At 34.5% G+C, this 19,948-nt stretch overlaps 1 protein-coding gene across 1 annotated transcript in view; it reads right to left on the reverse strand.

The window, feature by feature from the left end:
- Positions 1-2,553: 2,553 nt before the first annotated feature.
- Positions 2,554-19,948, reverse strand: part of WDR17 (WD repeat domain 17) — a 53,252-nt gene continuing 35,857 nt past the window's right edge. The window contains exons 17-29 of the mRNA XM_005415543.2: positions 18,759-18,914; positions 18,419-18,483; positions 17,902-18,034; positions 16,258-16,349; positions 15,023-15,122; positions 13,771-13,910; positions 10,217-10,328; positions 9,368-9,509; positions 9,177-9,279; positions 8,230-8,331; positions 7,085-7,180; positions 6,734-6,917; positions 2,554-5,048 (exon numbers count right to left, since the gene is read on the reverse strand). Of these exons, the coding sequence (XP_005415600.1) occupies positions 4,929-5,048; positions 6,734-6,917; positions 7,085-7,180; positions 8,230-8,331; positions 9,177-9,279; positions 9,368-9,509; positions 10,217-10,328; positions 13,771-13,910; positions 15,023-15,122; positions 16,258-16,349; positions 17,902-18,034; positions 18,419-18,483; positions 18,759-18,914 (1,545 nt within the window). The 3' untranslated portion in view covers positions 2,554-4,928. The remainder of the gene's footprint in view (positions 5,049-6,733; positions 6,918-7,084; positions 7,181-8,229; positions 8,332-9,176; positions 9,280-9,367; positions 9,510-10,216; positions 10,329-13,770; positions 13,911-15,022; positions 15,123-16,257; positions 16,350-17,901; positions 18,035-18,418; positions 18,484-18,758; positions 18,915-19,948) is intronic.

Below are 19,948 nucleotides of genomic sequence, written 5' to 3' on the forward strand. Positions count from 1 at the left end.
TAACCTCAATTTTTTATAGAATTCTCTTTCCTGGTACAATTAGTAACTTATTTCTCAAAAGCCTTAATATGGAGATACTTTTGGTATCCTCTTATAAAACAGAATTTTATGGTCAATTCCCTAATCTTTTCATAACAGTGCTGTATCACAAGCATTTAATAGGCATATTAGATAATTATATGCCTCAGAGAAAGGCATATTTTAATATGTAGTGTTTGTGAGGTTTCTGAAGGCATATAGTGGAGACGTGGATACTGACTCTTCAAGCTCAAGTTCAGGAGGTGAATACAAGGTTTCAAAAATGTCAGTTTTCTGTATCAAGATGGATACAGCTCATGAAAGGACATTACTTCTCTTACTACCTGTTTTGTAAACATTTACCCACCTCCAAAAATCCTATCGTGAATTCCCAGGATACCCCAGCAGGCATTTCTGTGAAAAGGTATTGTTCAACTCTAGCCAGAGCCCCAAGAGACATTAGAAAACCCTGAGGCTTTGCTTATGCCCTTGAATTTTTAATGATTGTGATCTGAATACATTAAAATGCAGCACTCCTCCTTTCCCTCTTTTCATTTGCTGTTCCTTTGAGAACAGATTACTTTCTCAGTGACTTATACTCGATTGCTGCAAACCAAAGCACGGGACACCTGAAAACTTGCCATTTGCCCTAGGTGATTCACCCTCTTCCATTCCTTTTCAGTGACTCCTTTCAGTATTTATGTTTCTACTGGAAAGATGATAAGTGAGGAACTAACTATAGAGGAAGCTTTCACAAAGAGGAATGTTTACTCAGTTGCTAAATAATATGCTCCTAATAAAAAAATGTAGCTGTCTTGACACTGTTAATAACCTTAATTTGTTTCTGTTTGCTGCAAAAGCTCTAGTTTAGGGGGCTTTTCTGGAGTCCTTGGAAAGTCAAATGGAGATATGAGGAGCTGCTTAGGAGTCCATCATATCCTGAGTCTGTACTGGGGTGTGTGTAGTGGTTTTTATTTTCATCCAGAAAGTAGCAATTTGTGGTTTTAGATACAACACCTTTATTGTGTATTACTCTCACAAACAAGCCAACTTTGAAGTGCCAAGCCCATCACAGCACTGCTGAACTTCTCCACGTAGAATGAGCTCATTTAGAACCTCACCTTCAGGTGTACACACATTGCTTTTCAAATTTGATTCAATGAAAGTGTCATAAAAAGCTCACATGTTCTATACACCTATATCAGATTGGAGCAAACATGGCTATTCTGTAAAAAACCAATTTGGAACACAACTAGATAAAGTTAAAAGTTTTGCTGAGAGTCTCACCAGAGTCCAGGCCATCTCATTGCAAATAGGTGTGTTCGTGCTCTTGTGGCATTTGCGATATCTATTCCCACCATTCTCCCTGATCCCTGCCACCATCCAAAGAGCAAACAGGACCATCTTTGTACTTTGCAGGTATTTGGTACTAATTTTTTTGTGTAATTATACAGAATAGGGCACTAGTCAGAAGAAAGTGGCTTGTGGTAATACCATTACTTCAATCTCAGGCAAGAGGCACTTTTCAACATAAACTTCCATCTTTTACTGACAGATAATTGTGTGAAAATTGAGTTCATTTTGGCAAGCTGAGCCGAGTTGTATGGGGCATTGCTTTTGTTACTATGTAACAGGGACAAACAAAAGAGGGAATGGATGTTGTTGGCCTGGCAGGACTATGCACTGGGACATGTCTTTGGCAGATCAGAGCATGCTACTGCCACATACCAAAAACACAGGGCAATGAAATACCTAATGTTAGGGCTTGGTAAAATCCCTTCCAAAAATGATCCCTTGTTTAGCCAGAAATGACAGGTTTGTTACTGTTCTCATGCTGTCAGGGCCCTATTAAATGTGGCTTTCATGGGTTGAATTCTTAGTATGAAATAAATGTTATGTATTAAAATATTAGAAACCAGGATCTGAAGCAAACAGTGACCCAGGTCAGAGCACTGTTTAAGTGCCCTATTACAATAAAGCTCTTATTAAATGAACTGTTATACCAGTTAAAAAGTGTTCTAAGGCATTGTCATGAAAAAAAAAAGTAGCGTGATATGTCAACTCTGGAATGAAATCTAACTGTGAAATCCTGTAGGCTTGCTGAAAGTATTCCAGAAACCCACAGGAGGCACTGCACTGGTGGGTGAGAAAGCACGTGGAATACAAGGTTCTCCTTGTGCTTCTCCTGGGCCTGTGGGCTGCTTGGCTCTGGCCATGGCCAGGGCAGCATCACTGGCTCAGCCTGGCAGGAGCCCTGAGCAGGGTGGAACAGACAGGGCATCATTCCAGCCCACAACGTGCCTTTAAAGTGCCAAATCTCCTATCTCAGACTGGAGCTGCCAGTGAAGCTGTCTCTGAAGCTTATAAACATGTCAGTACTGTTAGACAAATTATTTCCAAGAACAATGGATTTGGTTTTGCACAGATGTTGAACATAACAGAGATTTAATAGTAATTGGAAAGCACTAGCTGTGTAGCTTCGTATATTTTTTCATTTAAATGGAAATATGACTTTTACAGAGGAGTCAAACAGTCTTTTGAAGACAAAGTATTCTTTAATATTAAGGGGGAGATATCTGTATTTCATGTGCTATACTAGACAATGAAGCTACACATTAGCAAACAATCTGGAATTATTTTTGAAACTGATGAACCAGTTGACAAATTGCAACCACAGCTGTAACAGCAGACACAATTACAACCTTTTCTGCATATTCCCCTCACTCACCACTGTACAAACAACTTCAAGGAAAATGCAACCTCATGTTATTTACAAAGACTGTTACCTGATGGATCCCAAATATAAAAAATACCCTTTGACTTAATTTTTGTATTTTAGTAATGAATTCCTAACCCTCACTCTGTAATTTAAGGGGAGTAGATTTGCCCAAGATTCCATGTTAAGGCATAATTTATGTGCAACACATTTATGCAGTTATTCTACATATTCAATATATTTTAACTGTGAAATATTAATAACAATTTGTATGATACAGCAAAAGATTTTAAATATAGTAGAATAGCAACTGAGTCAATACTTCAGATCCCAATCCTCAGTCATGGGGCTGCATGTTCAGTTCTTTTGTTTGCTCTCCACCTCTGTATCAAGAACTTTTACATACCAGGTTGTAAGATTTATGTGCTAAAAGACAGATAGTCTTCCATTTGATAGAAGCAAGATCAGATACTGACTGATGGAAAATTCTTTCAAAAACTATGAACTTTAACTTCTGAAACCGAGTTCTTCTTCTGTAAGTACCATGGAGTAAACAAAGGGAAAATATTTTCAGAGAATACTTGCAGGAAGTAAAAGATTCGGTTCCAGCACCCAAGTATGTATAAAAATGGGGGATTTAGGGTACAAAACAGCTGTGTTCCCCCACTCAATATATTCTTACACCAGAAACGCTGTAATAATGCTCTAGAACATTGCCAGAGGGATATTTTACCATTTTAAAGAGGGAGGGGAAAAACCAACCCAGGATTTTCTTTTATTTCTAATCTCCATCCCAACATTCAAGCATGGTGGCATTGTTATTTCTGTAGTTAAATAAGGGCAAGGCTTACCTCTAAATTGAGGCTTTTTTGATAGGATCTACTAAATAGAGACCCAGTACTATTTCCAGTTTTATAACAGTTGCTATAGAAATAATTCTGCCGATTTTTAATTGCAATCTCTTTATATTTCATGTAACTATCAGGAATTTAAATAAATTTCAAAATTTATTTTAAAGTAGCAGCAAAAAAACCAGATAAAATAGATTTCTGCTTATGTACCATCAATTAAGCTAACAAAAAGTATTGCAACCAAGGCATCTTTTCTAAAAGTGAGCAATTCTGTTTATAAGAATTATTAATAAGAATAATGAGTATAATATTTGCCTTATAATTAAATTCCATACGATACACAGCTTTAAATATTTTTAGTATTCTATTGCCATAACTGCTTTTCCATTTGAATGCAGATGTGGTAAATAAAAATATAAATGCACAAGTACTTACTTCTGGTCTGTCATATTATATGCATGTTTATAACTAATACAAAATGTAAAGAGAAAACAAGCTTTTTAAATGTACATAGTATAGTTATTTAACTTCAATAAATATACTGTTTGTTCTATACAAAACCTTTGTTAAAAAAACCAAGAAAATTTATAAAGAGTTTTAGCCTCTGGTGAAAGCATAATGGAGAATGTTGCCAAATATGATCCTATTAGAAAATACAATTTTGTAATCTAGATAATCTAAATAAATAAATAAAAATAGATAATCTAAACAAAACATAGATAATCTACACAAAACACAAGTGACCTTCTATGTGTACTGCTATTAAAGCACAATAACAAGTGGATGAAAAAAAACACCTACTCTTGAAATTTTACTTTTGCTATAGAACCCTGTGTGTAAAAATTAGTTCAAATTAATAAGGGGGACAGTGTGAAACAGCCAAAATATTCCAGTCTTTCTAAAAAAAGTTTGGAGTTGCTGTCAATAAAGTAATTCTATGATTATATATTTGGAAGAGTGTTTATGGGTTTCACAGTTTATTATCAATATTCTGGTAATATGTAGATAGTTGCTTACTTTACAAAGCATCTATTCACACAGAGTTGACAAAAATAATTTTCTGATGACAGTATTCTTACTAAAAAAAATGACATGGCTATATATGAAATTATATAAATCTCATCCACTTTTTCTTTGGATTATCAAATAACTCTTTTCTTTGGATTCTCAACAAACATTTGTATAGAAATCCTTTTGTTCTCATGTTAAAATTTTCAAAGTTCAAGTAATTGATCTGCAGGAGGAATCAACTACCACCTCTGTCCTTTGACAATCAAGGTTAAATCAGCATTAACTCCCAGAGTGTTATTTTAAGCACTATAAAGTACATAGGAAACACCTCATCAAAATGGGTTAAGTCGTATTCCTGTTCCTAATGGTGAAAAAGGATTCACTTTGGCCCACATCAAAGCATCATTCAGTGAAATAGTAGATTTTCCATCTTCGAGGAAGAACACAGGACCCTATGAAGCAAAAATGTTTGGGAAGGGAGAGAAAATGAAATTATATATGGATTGTGTAAAGGCCACAACAAAAAGCATATTTTATCTCAGAAGAACATAAATGTCTTGTTTAGACCTATCCACTACGTTCATACAGATATTTTTCCCCACTCACTTAAAACTCTGATAACAGTGACACATTATTAATTGAGGGCGCTTATGTTCCCAAATCTGTCAACCCAACCTTTCACAATATTTAAATTTTTAGTTTCATGTGTTTTATTGTTATTTTATATATGCTTGTCAATTATTCCAGAGTTAAATTTAGCTTGAATTAGAAACTGAGGTAACAACCATTTTTTCTTCAGAATACTGTCCTTATTTCATCATGGACATGATTATTATTTCTGCTGATCTTTGCTTTTCCTATCCACAAAAATCCTCTTGATATAATGTCTCCATGAATTGTTTGAAAACAGAGTCTACATGCAGTCTACAGAGTAATTTGGATTATTCACTATGAAAAGGACAAAGTACTCATTCATGTGATGGAAAAAGATATTTGCTAATTTATTAATTTGACAAAATGCGCTCTCAAAGCTGCATTTCAATTTCAGTGCTTTCTTAAAGAATTATGCTCTCCAAACTTGCTACATAAAACTTGTAAACCCATACAAGTAGGCTAGCCTGCTTTAGTATTAACTGATTCTGATTGTTGAGCTGATCTGCATGCCCAAAGACACCACTCCTAATGTATACTAATCCAGAAATACAGATCCTGTAGATGAGAAGCTGGTGACACCATATTTGCTATTCTTGTTGAATAGACTATAACATTGGCAGCTTTACATGGCTGTTAGAAAATGTTGAGAGTACAGCCATGGATAGAGACTACTCATCTAATCTGGAAGTGTTGAGAGCAAGTTATTTTAGATTGATGGTGAGAAGTTGAGAATTTTTTTACCTCAAAAATCCCACTAGCATTTTGTAAACTCTAATTTTCATCAGAAAACTATCCCTCCCTCTTAGTCTCTAAACCACCCTGTTACTCTTTGGGCTGACATCTTACACTGGACAAAGGAAACAGATTAGGCATCACCTAGGAAAGTAAATTTGTACCGAGGCATTGTCTGGAGTCAGGAGTAGTGTTTTCAAAATCTTTCAAATTTCTCTCCATTAAAATAAGATATGCTAAAGAGGTGTTATAAGGACTAATGTGTATTAATCATAAAACTCAATGTGAGTGATGAATAAATATATTTGAATATTTAGTCTTCTAATGTCTGGATTTAATTAGTCATGAATTCCAAGTTTTATAGTATGCATTTCGACAGTGATAAAAACCAAAACCAGAAAAAATATTAGTATGTGGTTGAAGACAATCTCCTGGCTTTTATTCAAGCTGTGGTGAGAAATTAGCCAAAAGATACATGCACTTTAGACACAACATTTGGCAAAGGAAATCTTTCATGTGTAAATTAAAAGGTTTTGGATTTCGGAAATTACAATTATTTGATTGGAGAATTCTTTATACGCTCTTTCTTATATGGCAGATATCGCTGCCTGTCACTTTTAAGTCTGCTCCTGTGATAACAGGGTAAACCTTTTTCCAGCCAAATGGTGGGAGGGACCTTTGATTTAAGGCAACCTCACAAGTAGTCAGTGCTATCAGCAAGAAAGAGCACTTCAGCTCTCTGAAACTGTACCTGGATCTTTAGCCCTGTCAAACAGGAGGTATGAACATCTGAATGACTGGGAAGATTTGATCCAGTGACACAGTCTGGCCCAACCATTCCTTTCAGAGGCTCCCCCTGAATCCGCGAGACAAGTACTGAGTACAGCGCTCTCTGCGCATCAGAGGGCGGGGTGCATGGCAACTCATCCGTGAGCCTAGGAACATAAAAGAAGTTTGGTTTTCAACTTGGCTTCCTAATTTGTGTGAGAGGTTAAGATCTGCAAAGCAGTTACATTCAGACTTTACAAAGGAAATTAATTTACAACTAAACAATTAAATACTACTAGTCTCACTCATGGTAATTTTATGCTTTTCCACCTACTTGTTTGATTGTGTGCAAGCTCTCCACGCATCTAATTCCTCAGAAAGCTGTTCAATTTTCAAAGGTACAGATACTTCCCGTCTTTTTAAAAGCTGACTGAAAAGGAATGCAAGTAATTAAAGTCCTAATTAATCCTAATAATGACAATTTTCTTAGAAGCAAGACATGATAGACAGTAGTAAAATAAAACTATTTCTGATTGTATATGGAATAACTATGGAAATAAATTGATCCTTCACAATATACACTATATTAAACTACAGTAATACTCATAAAAGTTATAGAAGTATAGCTTCATATTTAAATTTTATTTTAATTATCCCTATTTACACTTTATTTATTTTGCTGTATTTTTTAACTTGAGGCCACTCTATATTTCAAGGCTGTATGTGTTTTTATTTCTTAATATAGTCAACTTTACTAAAATTAAGGATCCATTTTACCTGCATGTACCATATATGGTAAAAATGCAATTAGAGAAACATGGTTCAACACATACATTGGGACAGCCTTGTTTCACTTGCAGAAAGCAGTTTCAAAGCCCTTGCAGTGGATGCATTTTTTATTTATCAAAATATAATATAGGTGGTGGCTACTACCTGGCCTAACTCTGCCATCTTTCATTTGTGTTGGGATACCTTAAAAATGTCCTGCTTAAGCATATAAATTGTCCACCTTAAGCAGGTAAGTGTCCAGTTTAAGATGGGCCAGAAACTAAAAACCTATGAGTCTTGAAGATATTGGGCAATCAAAGAACAAAACTTTGAGCGGTATTGTTCTGTGGTTCTTTACATAATAAATAATTGAAAGCTTTACAGCCAAAAGTGAAAGTATCACAAACTGAGTCTCAAAGACTTCTTGTTACTAGTCTAATAATATCCATATCAGATTAGCCCTTCTGTAAAAGCTTGTATTTGATCTTGTTATTTCTTTAGGTTCAGAAAAGAAAAAACCAAACCAACAACAAACAAACGCTCCTTTTCCTTTTCCCCAATCCTCTCACCAAGTTTCAGACATGAGGATAGCTAAGAGGAAAGACATGTTTTCATTTTTTTGGGATGTGATGCCAAGAAGTGGGCTCAATGTATGGCGTATGTCATAATAAAGACTGAGATTACTCAGAGTTAATGAAAACACAGTATTACCTTGTATACTCATATAGTGCAGGTACAATGCTGTTGTACTCTCTTCTGATAGCAAGTAAAGCACCAACGTAACCACACAAAATCAGCAACTCATTCCGAAACCTATAAATGAACAAGTATCAATCATGAACAACAACAAGCATTTGGAAAAACTTTAAACAAACTCATATTCATGTTATAATTTTAAAATCTAATTTATCCATCTACCTTTTGTGGAGAATATATGCTCACTGATTATGCTTACTTTCTGTGACATGGACTTGTTTAAACAGACTCCATCTGCTTCATATTGATTTCCATTATTAAATTTTAAATGGCATATACGACAATTTTTAAGCACAATCAAATAGAGTTACACAAACATCACTCAGACCTTTTAACGTGATAAAACTCTAAATGTAAATAAAACTGCCCCAAATATTAGTGTAGATTTCAGTTTCACCAAGTTTCCCCAACTTTTTTTTTCCTTTTTTTTCTTCACACGTATACTTGTGTAGGCACCTAGGCCTAGATGCAACTATCCATCATAAAGGTGAACCAGTGCTATCCATCTATTTTGGAGTTAATTCTGACAGCCCAACGTTCCTTAATGCTTTGACATAAAAGCCCACATGATTTGTGATACCACTTCAGCAAACTGAAACCAGAGCTGATCAAAGTGAAGCTCTTCACGTAAGACCAATATTGATTCACACATTGTAAATACTCCACAGAGAAAGCAGCAATAATATATCTTTTTTTTTTCTTGCTAAACCTTTATAATTTGGGAGAGTCCACATTCTGTTCTCCAGACTGGAAAAAAGCATGCTTGCTGGAATTTTTTTTTGTGTCCCTCTTCTGTTAAACAAAAAAAAATGGTACTAACAGTGTGCACCTACATATATACAATCTGAAAGATTCCTTTAAGGAAAAGTCCCACTTTTCTAAGTCAGGGAAAATATACTCACTCACTACACTTAGGCAACATTAACTGCTCAGTCCGTATGTAACTTAAAAGATCAAGATACGGAAAGACTGAATCTAAAGTCCAATCTGAGCCACAGAGTTGTTCTGTTGAAAAATAAAAAGAAAAATATCTCATAAGGAAAGTTATACAGATAACTTTTGCTTTAAAATTCTTCTTCATCCAACTACCTACCTTTCACATACTGAATGCCAACAGGGAGAGCCTTTTCAGGTTCTGTGCTTAACAGATAGTACTTTATTGTTTCAAATACATCCCCATCTGCCTGAATTGTCTCTGCCACTCGCATACATTCTTCCACATCAGGAAGATTACACTGGAAAACAAACAATTTGCCAGAAAATTACTGAAGTGTTCAAACACTTTTCTAAGATGCAGAGAAATACTGACATTTGCACACAAGAAGAAAAAATTCTCTCCAAAGAAGTAACTGAAAGACATACCTGCATATAATGCACATTAAGAAAGTCATCTAGACCAGAGCAACACTGGAAAAGGCTCTGTAACTTTAATTTAAGCAGTACCAGTTTTCACTGCTAATGTTTTTGTGAAGCTTTTACTACTGTTTAATAAATATGCAGTCTGAGTTGCACCCTAAGGGAGAACAATCAAAGCAGACCTTTCTGCTGCTGAAGAGGAAAGGGGACATTTATGGACATAACAGGCATAAAATATAAAACAATTCAGACTACAGAAAGTTGATCTGCCAAAACATGATTAGGCCGCACATCTATTAGGTTATAAATTTTACTGACAGGTAATTCTGAAGATCATAAGCTACTTCAGAAAGTAACATATGTCAGGAAAAGAGTGCACTAAAGGATAGAAATGAAGAACTACATTTATTGTACAATACTGAAAATAAAGTCAACAAAGACTAATAGAGGAGAAAAGAATATGCTACATATAAGATGTGAAAGTCAAATTCATCCTGTGGTTTTATATGGCATTATGTTTTTTGAAATTAGTAAATGAATCAATACAAAACCTTATTAGATTCAGGTAAATTCTTTTACGTTGTACCTTTTCATGCAGATCATTTATTTCTGCTGTGCATCCAGGATAAAAAGCACATAGTTTCACTAACTGCAGTTTATTATCAGGAATCATCATAAGCAGATCAACTGCTAAATCCCTGCACAAACAAAAGATGACATATAGTTACTCTTGGTGGTTTGTAATAGAAGGAAGCTATTTTCTCTTTTACATTCCTAATAAAAGAAGAGTTTACTGAAAAAATACTATTTCCGGAGAAGTGCAGAAGCAAGCTCAGTATCTAAGAATATTTTTGTTCAATAAATGAGGCTTAATTATTCATCTTATTGGAAAAGTCATTAATTAACTTTCTGTTGCTTTAGTTGGTTGAATTGAACAGTTGTGCAATTATTAAGCCTCAGAACCATCTCGAAGTGAAATGGAAGAATATGTGAGCACGGATGGGAAAGGAGACTAGGAACCCTCCAAGTTGAGAGAAGAAAAGATGATAATGTGGCTCTGTCATGAAACCATCCTCAAAATTCCAGGCTTCTAAAGCTTCATGACAGCAATATAGGACATCTCCTGGTCATCCAGAATGGCTTGGTGCTCATGTGACATAGAAATAGAGAGATTATATGGAGAAAAAATGTGATACCTATTTTTATCCTTCTCAAAGGAAAACTGTTTTAGCAAACTGACATTTCTTACATTTTCCTAAACTTTTTACCATTTGTTATCCTATCCTTCACACAACAAACAGATGAAGGGAATGTATAATATTAGGCTATTATTTGGAAATCGTTCTATTTAAGTTTTAAGAACTGGTTATTCCCTGACTCTTCTATTCAAGCAGACATCATTTCTCCTGTGAACCTCAAGATTGACTTGCCCCTTGAAAAAAGTCCTACTGATTACCTCTGGATTTTCAGAATGTGGTACTTAGCTTAAAAATATTCAAGTAAGCTATTATCCAATATTTGCAACTGCTTTCTATCTCACTTTCAAGTATTAATCACAATTAAAAATTAGGACACTTACAGAAATTTTAAAAGCTTGTGACTTTATTGAGGGAAAAAAAAAAAGCTTAAACTTTCTCCAGAAAAGCAAAATACCTGTATCCAAGCGACGGGAAGCTAAAAGGAAGACATTGAAACAGTATTCAACAAAATTTTATATTATTTTACAGAGAAAATATCTGACAGAAAACAATTAAACTACAGCAGCAAATCTAAGGGTCAGGGCAACTGACTTCAACAGCAACAACAACAAAAAATAGCTTTCTATTTTTTGCCTTTTGACAACATAAAGAAACTCATGCCAAAAGTTCTTTAGAAAATCTGTGATAGTATTACTGTCCAACAGCCACTTTTCCAAGTTACAGAAGCATTCTTTCAGAACCTAGGATATTTCACAAGTTCTTAAGCTATTTTCAAGATCACTTACTTATATGTACTAATCTTCATAAGCAATTTAAATATTTTTAAGTGATCAGAAATTTTCTTGTCAAAAAACTGAAATCCAATGTTCATTTGAAAAAAAGTAATTTAAAGTAGATAATGCCCTACAAATTGTGCTACCTGGAATGATTTTTAAGAACCTGGAGATTCTAAGAAACTGGAATGATTTTTAAGAATTAAACTGAAAACACTGTCAGTATAAAGATCAAAATGAGGTGGCTCAGTTTGCTTATGCAGAATTCAGTATCTCAGGTAAAATATGACTAGCTTTTTGAATAGTAGAAAGTTGCTTTAGAAAGTATTTAGGTGTTAAATACAGACAAAAATGTGTCCTTAAACATTCACACATTTTCTCAAGGCTTTAGATTTGGGAAAGTGCATGAATGTTTAGTTTTAATTTTTTTTTTTCTGGCTTGATTTTATATTTTAGAGCATTTCTAAAAACAACCAAACAAAACCCAAGAAACATTCCACCATTCAGTAACTGATTTCTTTATTAATTCATCAGGATCCTTCTGGTATTCCTTTTGCTGTCTACAATAAAATGCTTCACTACAGTGAAATGTTTCCAACTGATGGATATCCCTAAGCATAACAACCAGTAAATTTAAAAAGGGAGCCCTTCAAATATCAGAGACTCTTGAACTCCACCTTCCCTATACACGATCTTATGCGTGTAGTTAACCAAGGGGATTATGCTGTGTGAAAATCTCTTTATTACAAAACAAAGAGATTAATGAATCTCTGATTTTTGCCTACAGAATATAAAAAATATGCTGCAATTGCTGAAAATCAGAATCCAGGATTGCAAGGTGTTCAGCACAGTGTGTGAAACCCACTGAAAAATCCAGATGTATGCTTGGGCAATATGCAGTACCTGACTTGAAAATTTTATCACGTACAGACTTTATCACCATGTAGACTTCAGTGTACACATGCTGTAAGTTTACAGAACCTTTATGGACATAAACACAGATGCCATACCATTATAAGCAGTAATTACAGCCCTGCAATCAGAACAAGCTTTTGTTATGGAACTGGAAAAAATATACACTGGTTTTTTTAGCTCCACATCCAGTGCTTCCTATCAGAGGCTACATAAAAATCACACTTAACAATGAAAGAGCTTCAGACACCTTAAAAGCTGCAGATGGAGTTGCCAAAACAACCCCATTAAGACTGGTGCAATGCAGACAAGCTAAACCACTGCAAAATGAAAGCAACAAGTCACCAGTTTCTTATTTTATCTTTTTCTACAATGCTTCATTGTCTAATGAAAGCTAAATATTCTAATGTTCTAATCTCCTCTTTAATGTAGAGCGGAGTTTCACTATGTTTCTCTCAAACTACCTCTAAATTCATTAGCAAATACTAACTGTAGAAGAAACACTGATCCTTCACTGTTTAAGTACACATTTTTTGTGAAATGTTGATTACAAGCAAGTTATAGAGATGCCAAATACACCTTAGAAAGGTTTTCTGCTTTTTTGTTGTTAGATAAAAAAAAAAAGAAGCTGTATTTTTTCAAAGTAAAACCACTACAATGAGGAAAAGTTGCCACAGAAGGCTTCCCCTATATGCAAGAGAGAAGTTACTCCTGCAGAATTAAATAGTAATCTTGTTTCATCCTTAAATTGTTGCAGGAGTCTTGTGTTCCTAATACCAGTAGAAAATAATTCCTCGGACTCATAGTTTTATATTTTTTCAATCAAGTACTTAAAAATCACTTCACACATTCTACTTGAGCTGTTCCTTTTGATTTTTTAACTCAATTCCAGCCTTACTTTTTTTGAAGCAGTTCTTTTTACTCAGTACAAACTAGGACTTCATAAGCTACCTATTGCCCAAGTAGCTAGGGTGTTTTTTTCAGTGGGTACTATACTCTGACAATGACTCCTCTCTTATTTACAATGCATACAGAATATACTTTGCAACTAAAGCAGAACATTTTGCATGCCTTGCACTTCAAAGGTCTAATAAAGCAATTCTTATTTAAGCAGCAATTTTTATACTCCCTTCCCATCTTGGTTTGATCTCTACAAAGTTTCACAATGACACACCTTCATTACTTTGTCAGGGAGAAAATTTTAAAAAATTTTCTTTGGATTAAAAAAAAACTTCTTTGGATTAAGAAATTCTTACCATGTTATTACTGCCATACATTTTCTTGCTAGTAATTCTAGGGCATAATGTGTTGCTTGTGCTGCACTTTCTCCCAAGACAGTACCCACACTGATTGCCAGCTCCAGTTCATTTCCACGAATCAGGTTTGCCATTGCAAGCTTGCTCAATGAAAAAATTATATCATTAAGGGACAGAAGCATTCTGTTTGGGGCATTCACCATGTCGAGCATTTGACATTCATTTGACATTCACCTATGACACTTTTTACAGAAGGACAAAATATGCAATATTTAAACTCAATTTTATATATTTTGGGTCTCTTGAATGAGTAAATAATTGTGCACCATGTATTAATGTGCTTTTAAACAACCAAACAGATTTCCTTTAGCAGAATCTTCCTTTATTCAACTGAAGAGATCTCATAAATATGATACCTGAAATGCATGCTAGGAATTCCATCTAATCTTAAGGACACTAGCATTCAGAGTTTGTATTTCCCCCTCTCTTTCAATGAAAGGAGACTCAAAAACCCCAGAAAACAGGAAGGATTGTCCTGTTCTTACTCTCTCTGAGCATAGATACTGATAGGCATAGCAGAATGTCAAACCCTATGAGACTAGACAACAACTTCAAATACGCCTATTTAGAAATATAGGAATTTACTGATTCTCAATTTCTCTCATCGAGAAGAAATTATATTTTTGGGGGGGATAGAGGAGGAAAAACATGTTAAGTCAGCAACAACAAAATCCAGATAAAATGAGGAAAAGAAACAATTTGTAAAACTACAAGCAAATAAAAAACATAATAAAATGTTTCCTACATGTCGGTTCTATCTTTTGTACTGAGGGGTGGGGTTTTCTTTTCCTATTTACTTCTTCATTTAGACTGCAAATTCTTCAAGGTGGATAATTGCACCTTCTTTAGCACAATAACTTCCAGTTCTGAATGGGTATTTTGGGTCACCATAAACAGTAACACTTAGATGTATATATATAAGGTACTTAAGTATCTTATATTGTCTAATATAACAAGATATTGTAAATAAAATTCAGCAGCAACATGCTACCTTCTGTGCATGAAAGAAACCTTGAATTTAATAGAATCAAGGGAGTTCTGCTACTAACTTTAATACTATAACTATATACCTTTGCATAAGTATAAAAAATCAAATGCCAAATAACATTTTAGAATATGATACATAAATTTTAAATGATGTAAAAAGGAAGTAAATGTTGGCATTTTAATCTTTAAAGAAAAAAAAAATTACCTCTATATTTTCAACAGCCAAATGACAACACGCTGCGAGCACTGCACGGCCATCCTGGAAATACCAATCTGCCAGTTCTTTACTGACCTTCTGCAGGAGACTGCAAGAACAAAGAAGAAATTCTACAAGGTCACTTTAAAGTTGGAGTGCCTTGGGTCTTAATTTATGTAAAATTCACCACATTTGCTTCTGTACCCTAAAAGTTGATATATTTGGCTCACAGATAATGACATGATTAGCTTGAAAAATGCAATCTGTTTGAGCTTCATCCACTACTTATGTTGGTGCATACTTAGGTGGGTCAGTTTCCCAAAGTTTACATCAGTAGGAAATGTCCCTTCAGATTGAAAGAAGGAAAATCAAATACTTGGATATCCAATCTCTACCTGCAAACTCTGCACTAGTACTTCTCTAATTGCTCAAAAACTGCTCATGTAAATGAAGTAACTGCGCAGCCTCCAAACTGTTTTTGTTACTACAACTATAACTTGATAATGTAATTCAGGTTTTTGAGTGCTGTTCTAGACAAGGAGAGGTGCATATTTGGGTTTTTTTTTTTTACAGACATGGACAATGAGAATCATAAAATGGCTTGTGTTGGAAGAGCCCTTAAAGATCATTCTGTTCCAAGCCCCCTGCCATGGGCAAGGATATCTTCCCTTAGACTAGGTACACAGAGCCCCATCCAACCTGACCTTGAACACTTCCAGAGATGGGGCAGCCACAGCTTCTCTGGGCAACCTGTTGCAGTGCCTCACTGTAAAGAATTTTTTCCTAATATCTAATCTAAACCTAGTCTCTCAGTTTTATTTTTATTTTACATTATCAGAACCTTCACTTATGACAAAGAGCAAAGCTTCAGGAGGAGGTTATGTGTAATAACAGGGGATCACAGATACTTGTTAATGCTAAATCTCACCACAAGTTCTCAGTTAATATGCTATTTATTTTAGTGCAGAGGAATGCATCTTACATATGGAGCAAGAGAAAAGGACATTTATAATTATAATGCACACAACACATATGAAAAATCCATTTTGTGCCAGGAGGCACAATAGGGAAATAAGTGTAGCATCAGGTAGCTAGTAACTCTACTAACCAAGTACTAGAAGATGCAATATTTTGTTGAACACTACATTGCTGATGCCAAATTAAACCACTGTGCTTTATCATCCTTAATGAATTTACATTCTGCAGTAAAATGAGGTTTATAGTTATAAACTAGAACAACTTACTGATTATAATCATCTGTATTGTTTCCAGCAGAATTTGAAGTTCCACTTGTTGTGGAGAGTGTCAACATCTGTATATTTCCTTCACAAGCTGCCTGGAAATGAATAAAATATAGATTAACTCATGCAGAATTCAAACTGAAGATTAAATGAAATTTTTCAATAACAATAATCTAAGATATATAAAAAATTTTCTAAAGCCCAGTTATAACAAAGAAAATATTTGAATGTATACAAGAATTCTACTGAAGCAAGAGACTTCTTCCTTCCTATGAATTTGAGCAGCATTCTTCAGCATTTGGATATAATGGATGATGAAAGCTACAACCTTGATTTTTACCCCCCAAGGAGCAAGCAGCTCTGAGGGAAGGATGAAGTCCATAGATACTGCTCAGCAGGTATACCACAAATCTGGAAAGAATTGGCATATAGTGGCTTAAGGTGAACTTTTCTTTGTATCTTACAATAATTTATTTCTAACATTAAATACAAAGAGATCAGTGTGGGTTAAAATGAAATCAGTTGACAAAGTGGTGATTGGTAAAGGACTGGACTCAGTGATCTCAGAGATCTTTTTCAAGCAAATTGATTCTGTGAATTTTTTGAAATTCTTTTACATTCTTGAAGATGTGGCTGGGACAACACCATTCAACCTCAGGGCTCAGTTACAAGGGAAGGTAAATCCTGGCATTTTGTTGCTCATTATTATCTCATTAAACCTTTGAGACAAAGACTATTCTATGAATTGTAGTAGCTCTGCAATACCTCTCTTACACGAAAAATTTAGACCTTTCTGGAGCTTTAACTTGCTTTAAAGTTCAAACACTATAGTTTGAACTATAGTTCAAAACAATCTAAGTGTGACGGTGTTCACAGGGGTTTTCAGGTGAGGGAAGAGACGAGAATACTGACTCTATGTTCAGAAGGCTTGATTTATTATTTTATGATATACCTTACATTAAAACTATACTAAAAGAAATAGAAGGAAAAGTTTCATCTCAGAAGGCTAGCTAAGCTAAGAATAAGAATAGAAAAGAATGATAACAAAGGCAGCTGCCTCAGACTCTCTGAGCTAGCTCTGCTGTGGTTGGCCATTAATTACAAACAAGCACATGAGACCAATCACAGATGGACTTGTTGCATTCCACAGCAGCAAATAACCATTGTTTACATTTTATTTCTGAAGCCTCTCAGCTTCTCAGGAAGAAAAAATCCTACGAAAAAGATTTTCATAAAAAGATGTCTGCAACATCTAAGCACGTGTCAAAGTTACATTCTGCACATTATTTAGCTATTTAGCTAAAAACAGATGATTTCTCAGTAGAAATTCATGAGAAATCAAATCTTACGTGAATTTGATGTTAAGGGCAATATCAGCTGTTGAAAATCAGTTCCATTTCAATTGAAGTTGAACACAGTTTTCATTATGCTCATTTGGTTGCAGTTTAGAAGAATCAGGCTTTAAATCTCTAAACATGAGGTAACTCCTTCTTGTGATTTCTGTATAAAAACTCATCAGTACCACATGGAAGTAAAGACTAGGGCATCTTTATTCAGCTATTTTGCCTTTTAAATATGCATGTCATATTCTGACTTAAAAGCTAAGAGCTAAATACATCTCCGACATTGGTATATACGTAGTAATACCTGTGCAACAAGTAGAGCCTCTTTAAGCTGACCTCTTGAAGTAAAGAAAGAAACCAGTTTCTTCACATCTCCAATAGCTATACAGTATGGGATGACATCATCATTTTCTTCCTGAATTAACTGATCAGCTCTCCTAATTAAACAAATGAATAAATAAACAAGAAAGAACCATATATATGAACAATCACCAAACTTAACTACATGGTGTAGGTGTTAGATGAAGCTGAATAAAGTTCACTAAAACCCATCTGCCTTTCCAGACTTACAAACTGTCAATACTGCACCTAAAGAGTTTATAAAGTTGCAATTTATTTTCAACTCTTTGATTCTTGTACACAAAGTTATTGTTGAAATCCTCCACAGTTCTATCCCAAAGCTTACTGAACAAAAAGTAACATCACTAGACTGCTGTAACAAAAGAGAAGTATATCTGGTAATAGTATCCATCCTTCCTATTTCTCTGTGTCCTTTTATGAACTTAAGCTACTATTTGCCATCTTAATTTTAATTAACTTACCTTTGCATTAACTTCCTCCAATATTTCATTGATACACCAGGTGCAACTGAGAGAGCTTTGTCCCACTAGAAGAAAGCAGTAATACATTTAACGTGATCATTTCCATTTGTGAAGCAGCCATATTTTAAACTAGTGTAACTTTTCTTCCCTTAAAATATATTTGTCAAGAATTAATTAAGGAATGAGTTATGCTTTACACTGCATATGTTAAAAATAAGTGGAACAAGATTACTTTTCTGGGGACTGTGACCCATTCATTGCCTCCCCATCTTTCTTAGGGTAGCTGGTTTTCAGAAACCTTAATATTTTTTTATTCTTCAGTAGTGTTCTGATATTTTACCTCTCCAAGTTCTACCATTAGCTCACAATATCGCTGAATTTGACCTAATCTTAAATGTATTTCTGCAGCTTCTTTGAGTCTTTCCTCTTTGCTTGGTGCACCAATACCACCTCCAAATTTAGACATCTTTACTGTTGTCAGTTCTTGTGCCTTGGACTGAGGGAAAAAAAAAAAAAAAGGATTAAGAAGTTTTCTGTGATGACAAAAAGTTTCCTTAAGAATTAACCTATTGGTAAATATTACAGCACAATAAAAAGGTTATAATTTAAGAAAAAAATTCTTTAGCAAAAGGCTAATTGAAAGAGATTTCAATGAGATTACAGTGAACTAAATTTATGTTGTTAAAGTAAATGTGTTAGTGTTTTATTGTACATATACATTTTCATTTACTATCTTCCTATAGTAGCTTAATTTTTTTTATTCTCATACATAATAGTAATTCATCCAGATGTCCCTTATAAAAATCTTGATATTTTGAAACTTAAAAAACCATAAATTTGCTAACATAAACCATACAGAGCTGAAAATCGTACATATTACCATTATAATGATGTCCACACAAAGAAATAACAAAGACAGTAGGCTTAACTGATAGGCAACAACTTCTGTGATCTGATCTGTCATGCCCCATTAACCTTATAGCCAAGAAATTATTTATATTCCCAACTGCTGCAATTTTTATATTAGTTGGGAAGACAAGACTAAATTTCTTCATCTGGCAGAATCTGAGAAACAAGCTGCAACAGAATTATACATACAGGAAAAAAAACCAAAAAAGGGAGATTCCCATTTTAAGAATTCTCAGTTGAATTCTATCTTCAATGCACAGTGATGGCTATTCATGACATTGCAGAACCATATATGGAAGATGGAGAATGAATTTTGAACATTCTTCGCCAAAGTAAACTGCCATTTAGACCAATGGCAACTCCCAAGAATCTGGGTTTTTTTAAAAACATACTACATTGGTTTTTTTCCTCAGGACCTCTATATTTTTTATTATTTTCATGCTAAAGTCTCCAATGCATCCTCTCTGTTTACTAAAACCAGAAAAAACAGAGTTGCTGTACAACCTTACTTCATTCAGAAATGTATAGGTGCTGCAGGGCCATTATTTAGTTTCCTAAGGAAAAGAGAATATTAGCAGTCCTTAACAAGGAATCAGCATTACCCTATCCCATACTTTCTCA

The sequence above is a fragment of the Geospiza fortis genome, unplaced genomic scaffold (genome assembly GCF_000277835.1).
Source record: "Geospiza fortis unplaced genomic scaffold, GeoFor_1.0 scaffold40, whole genome shotgun sequence".
Taxonomy (NCBI): Eukaryota; Metazoa; Chordata; class Aves; order Passeriformes; family Thraupidae; genus Geospiza; species Geospiza fortis.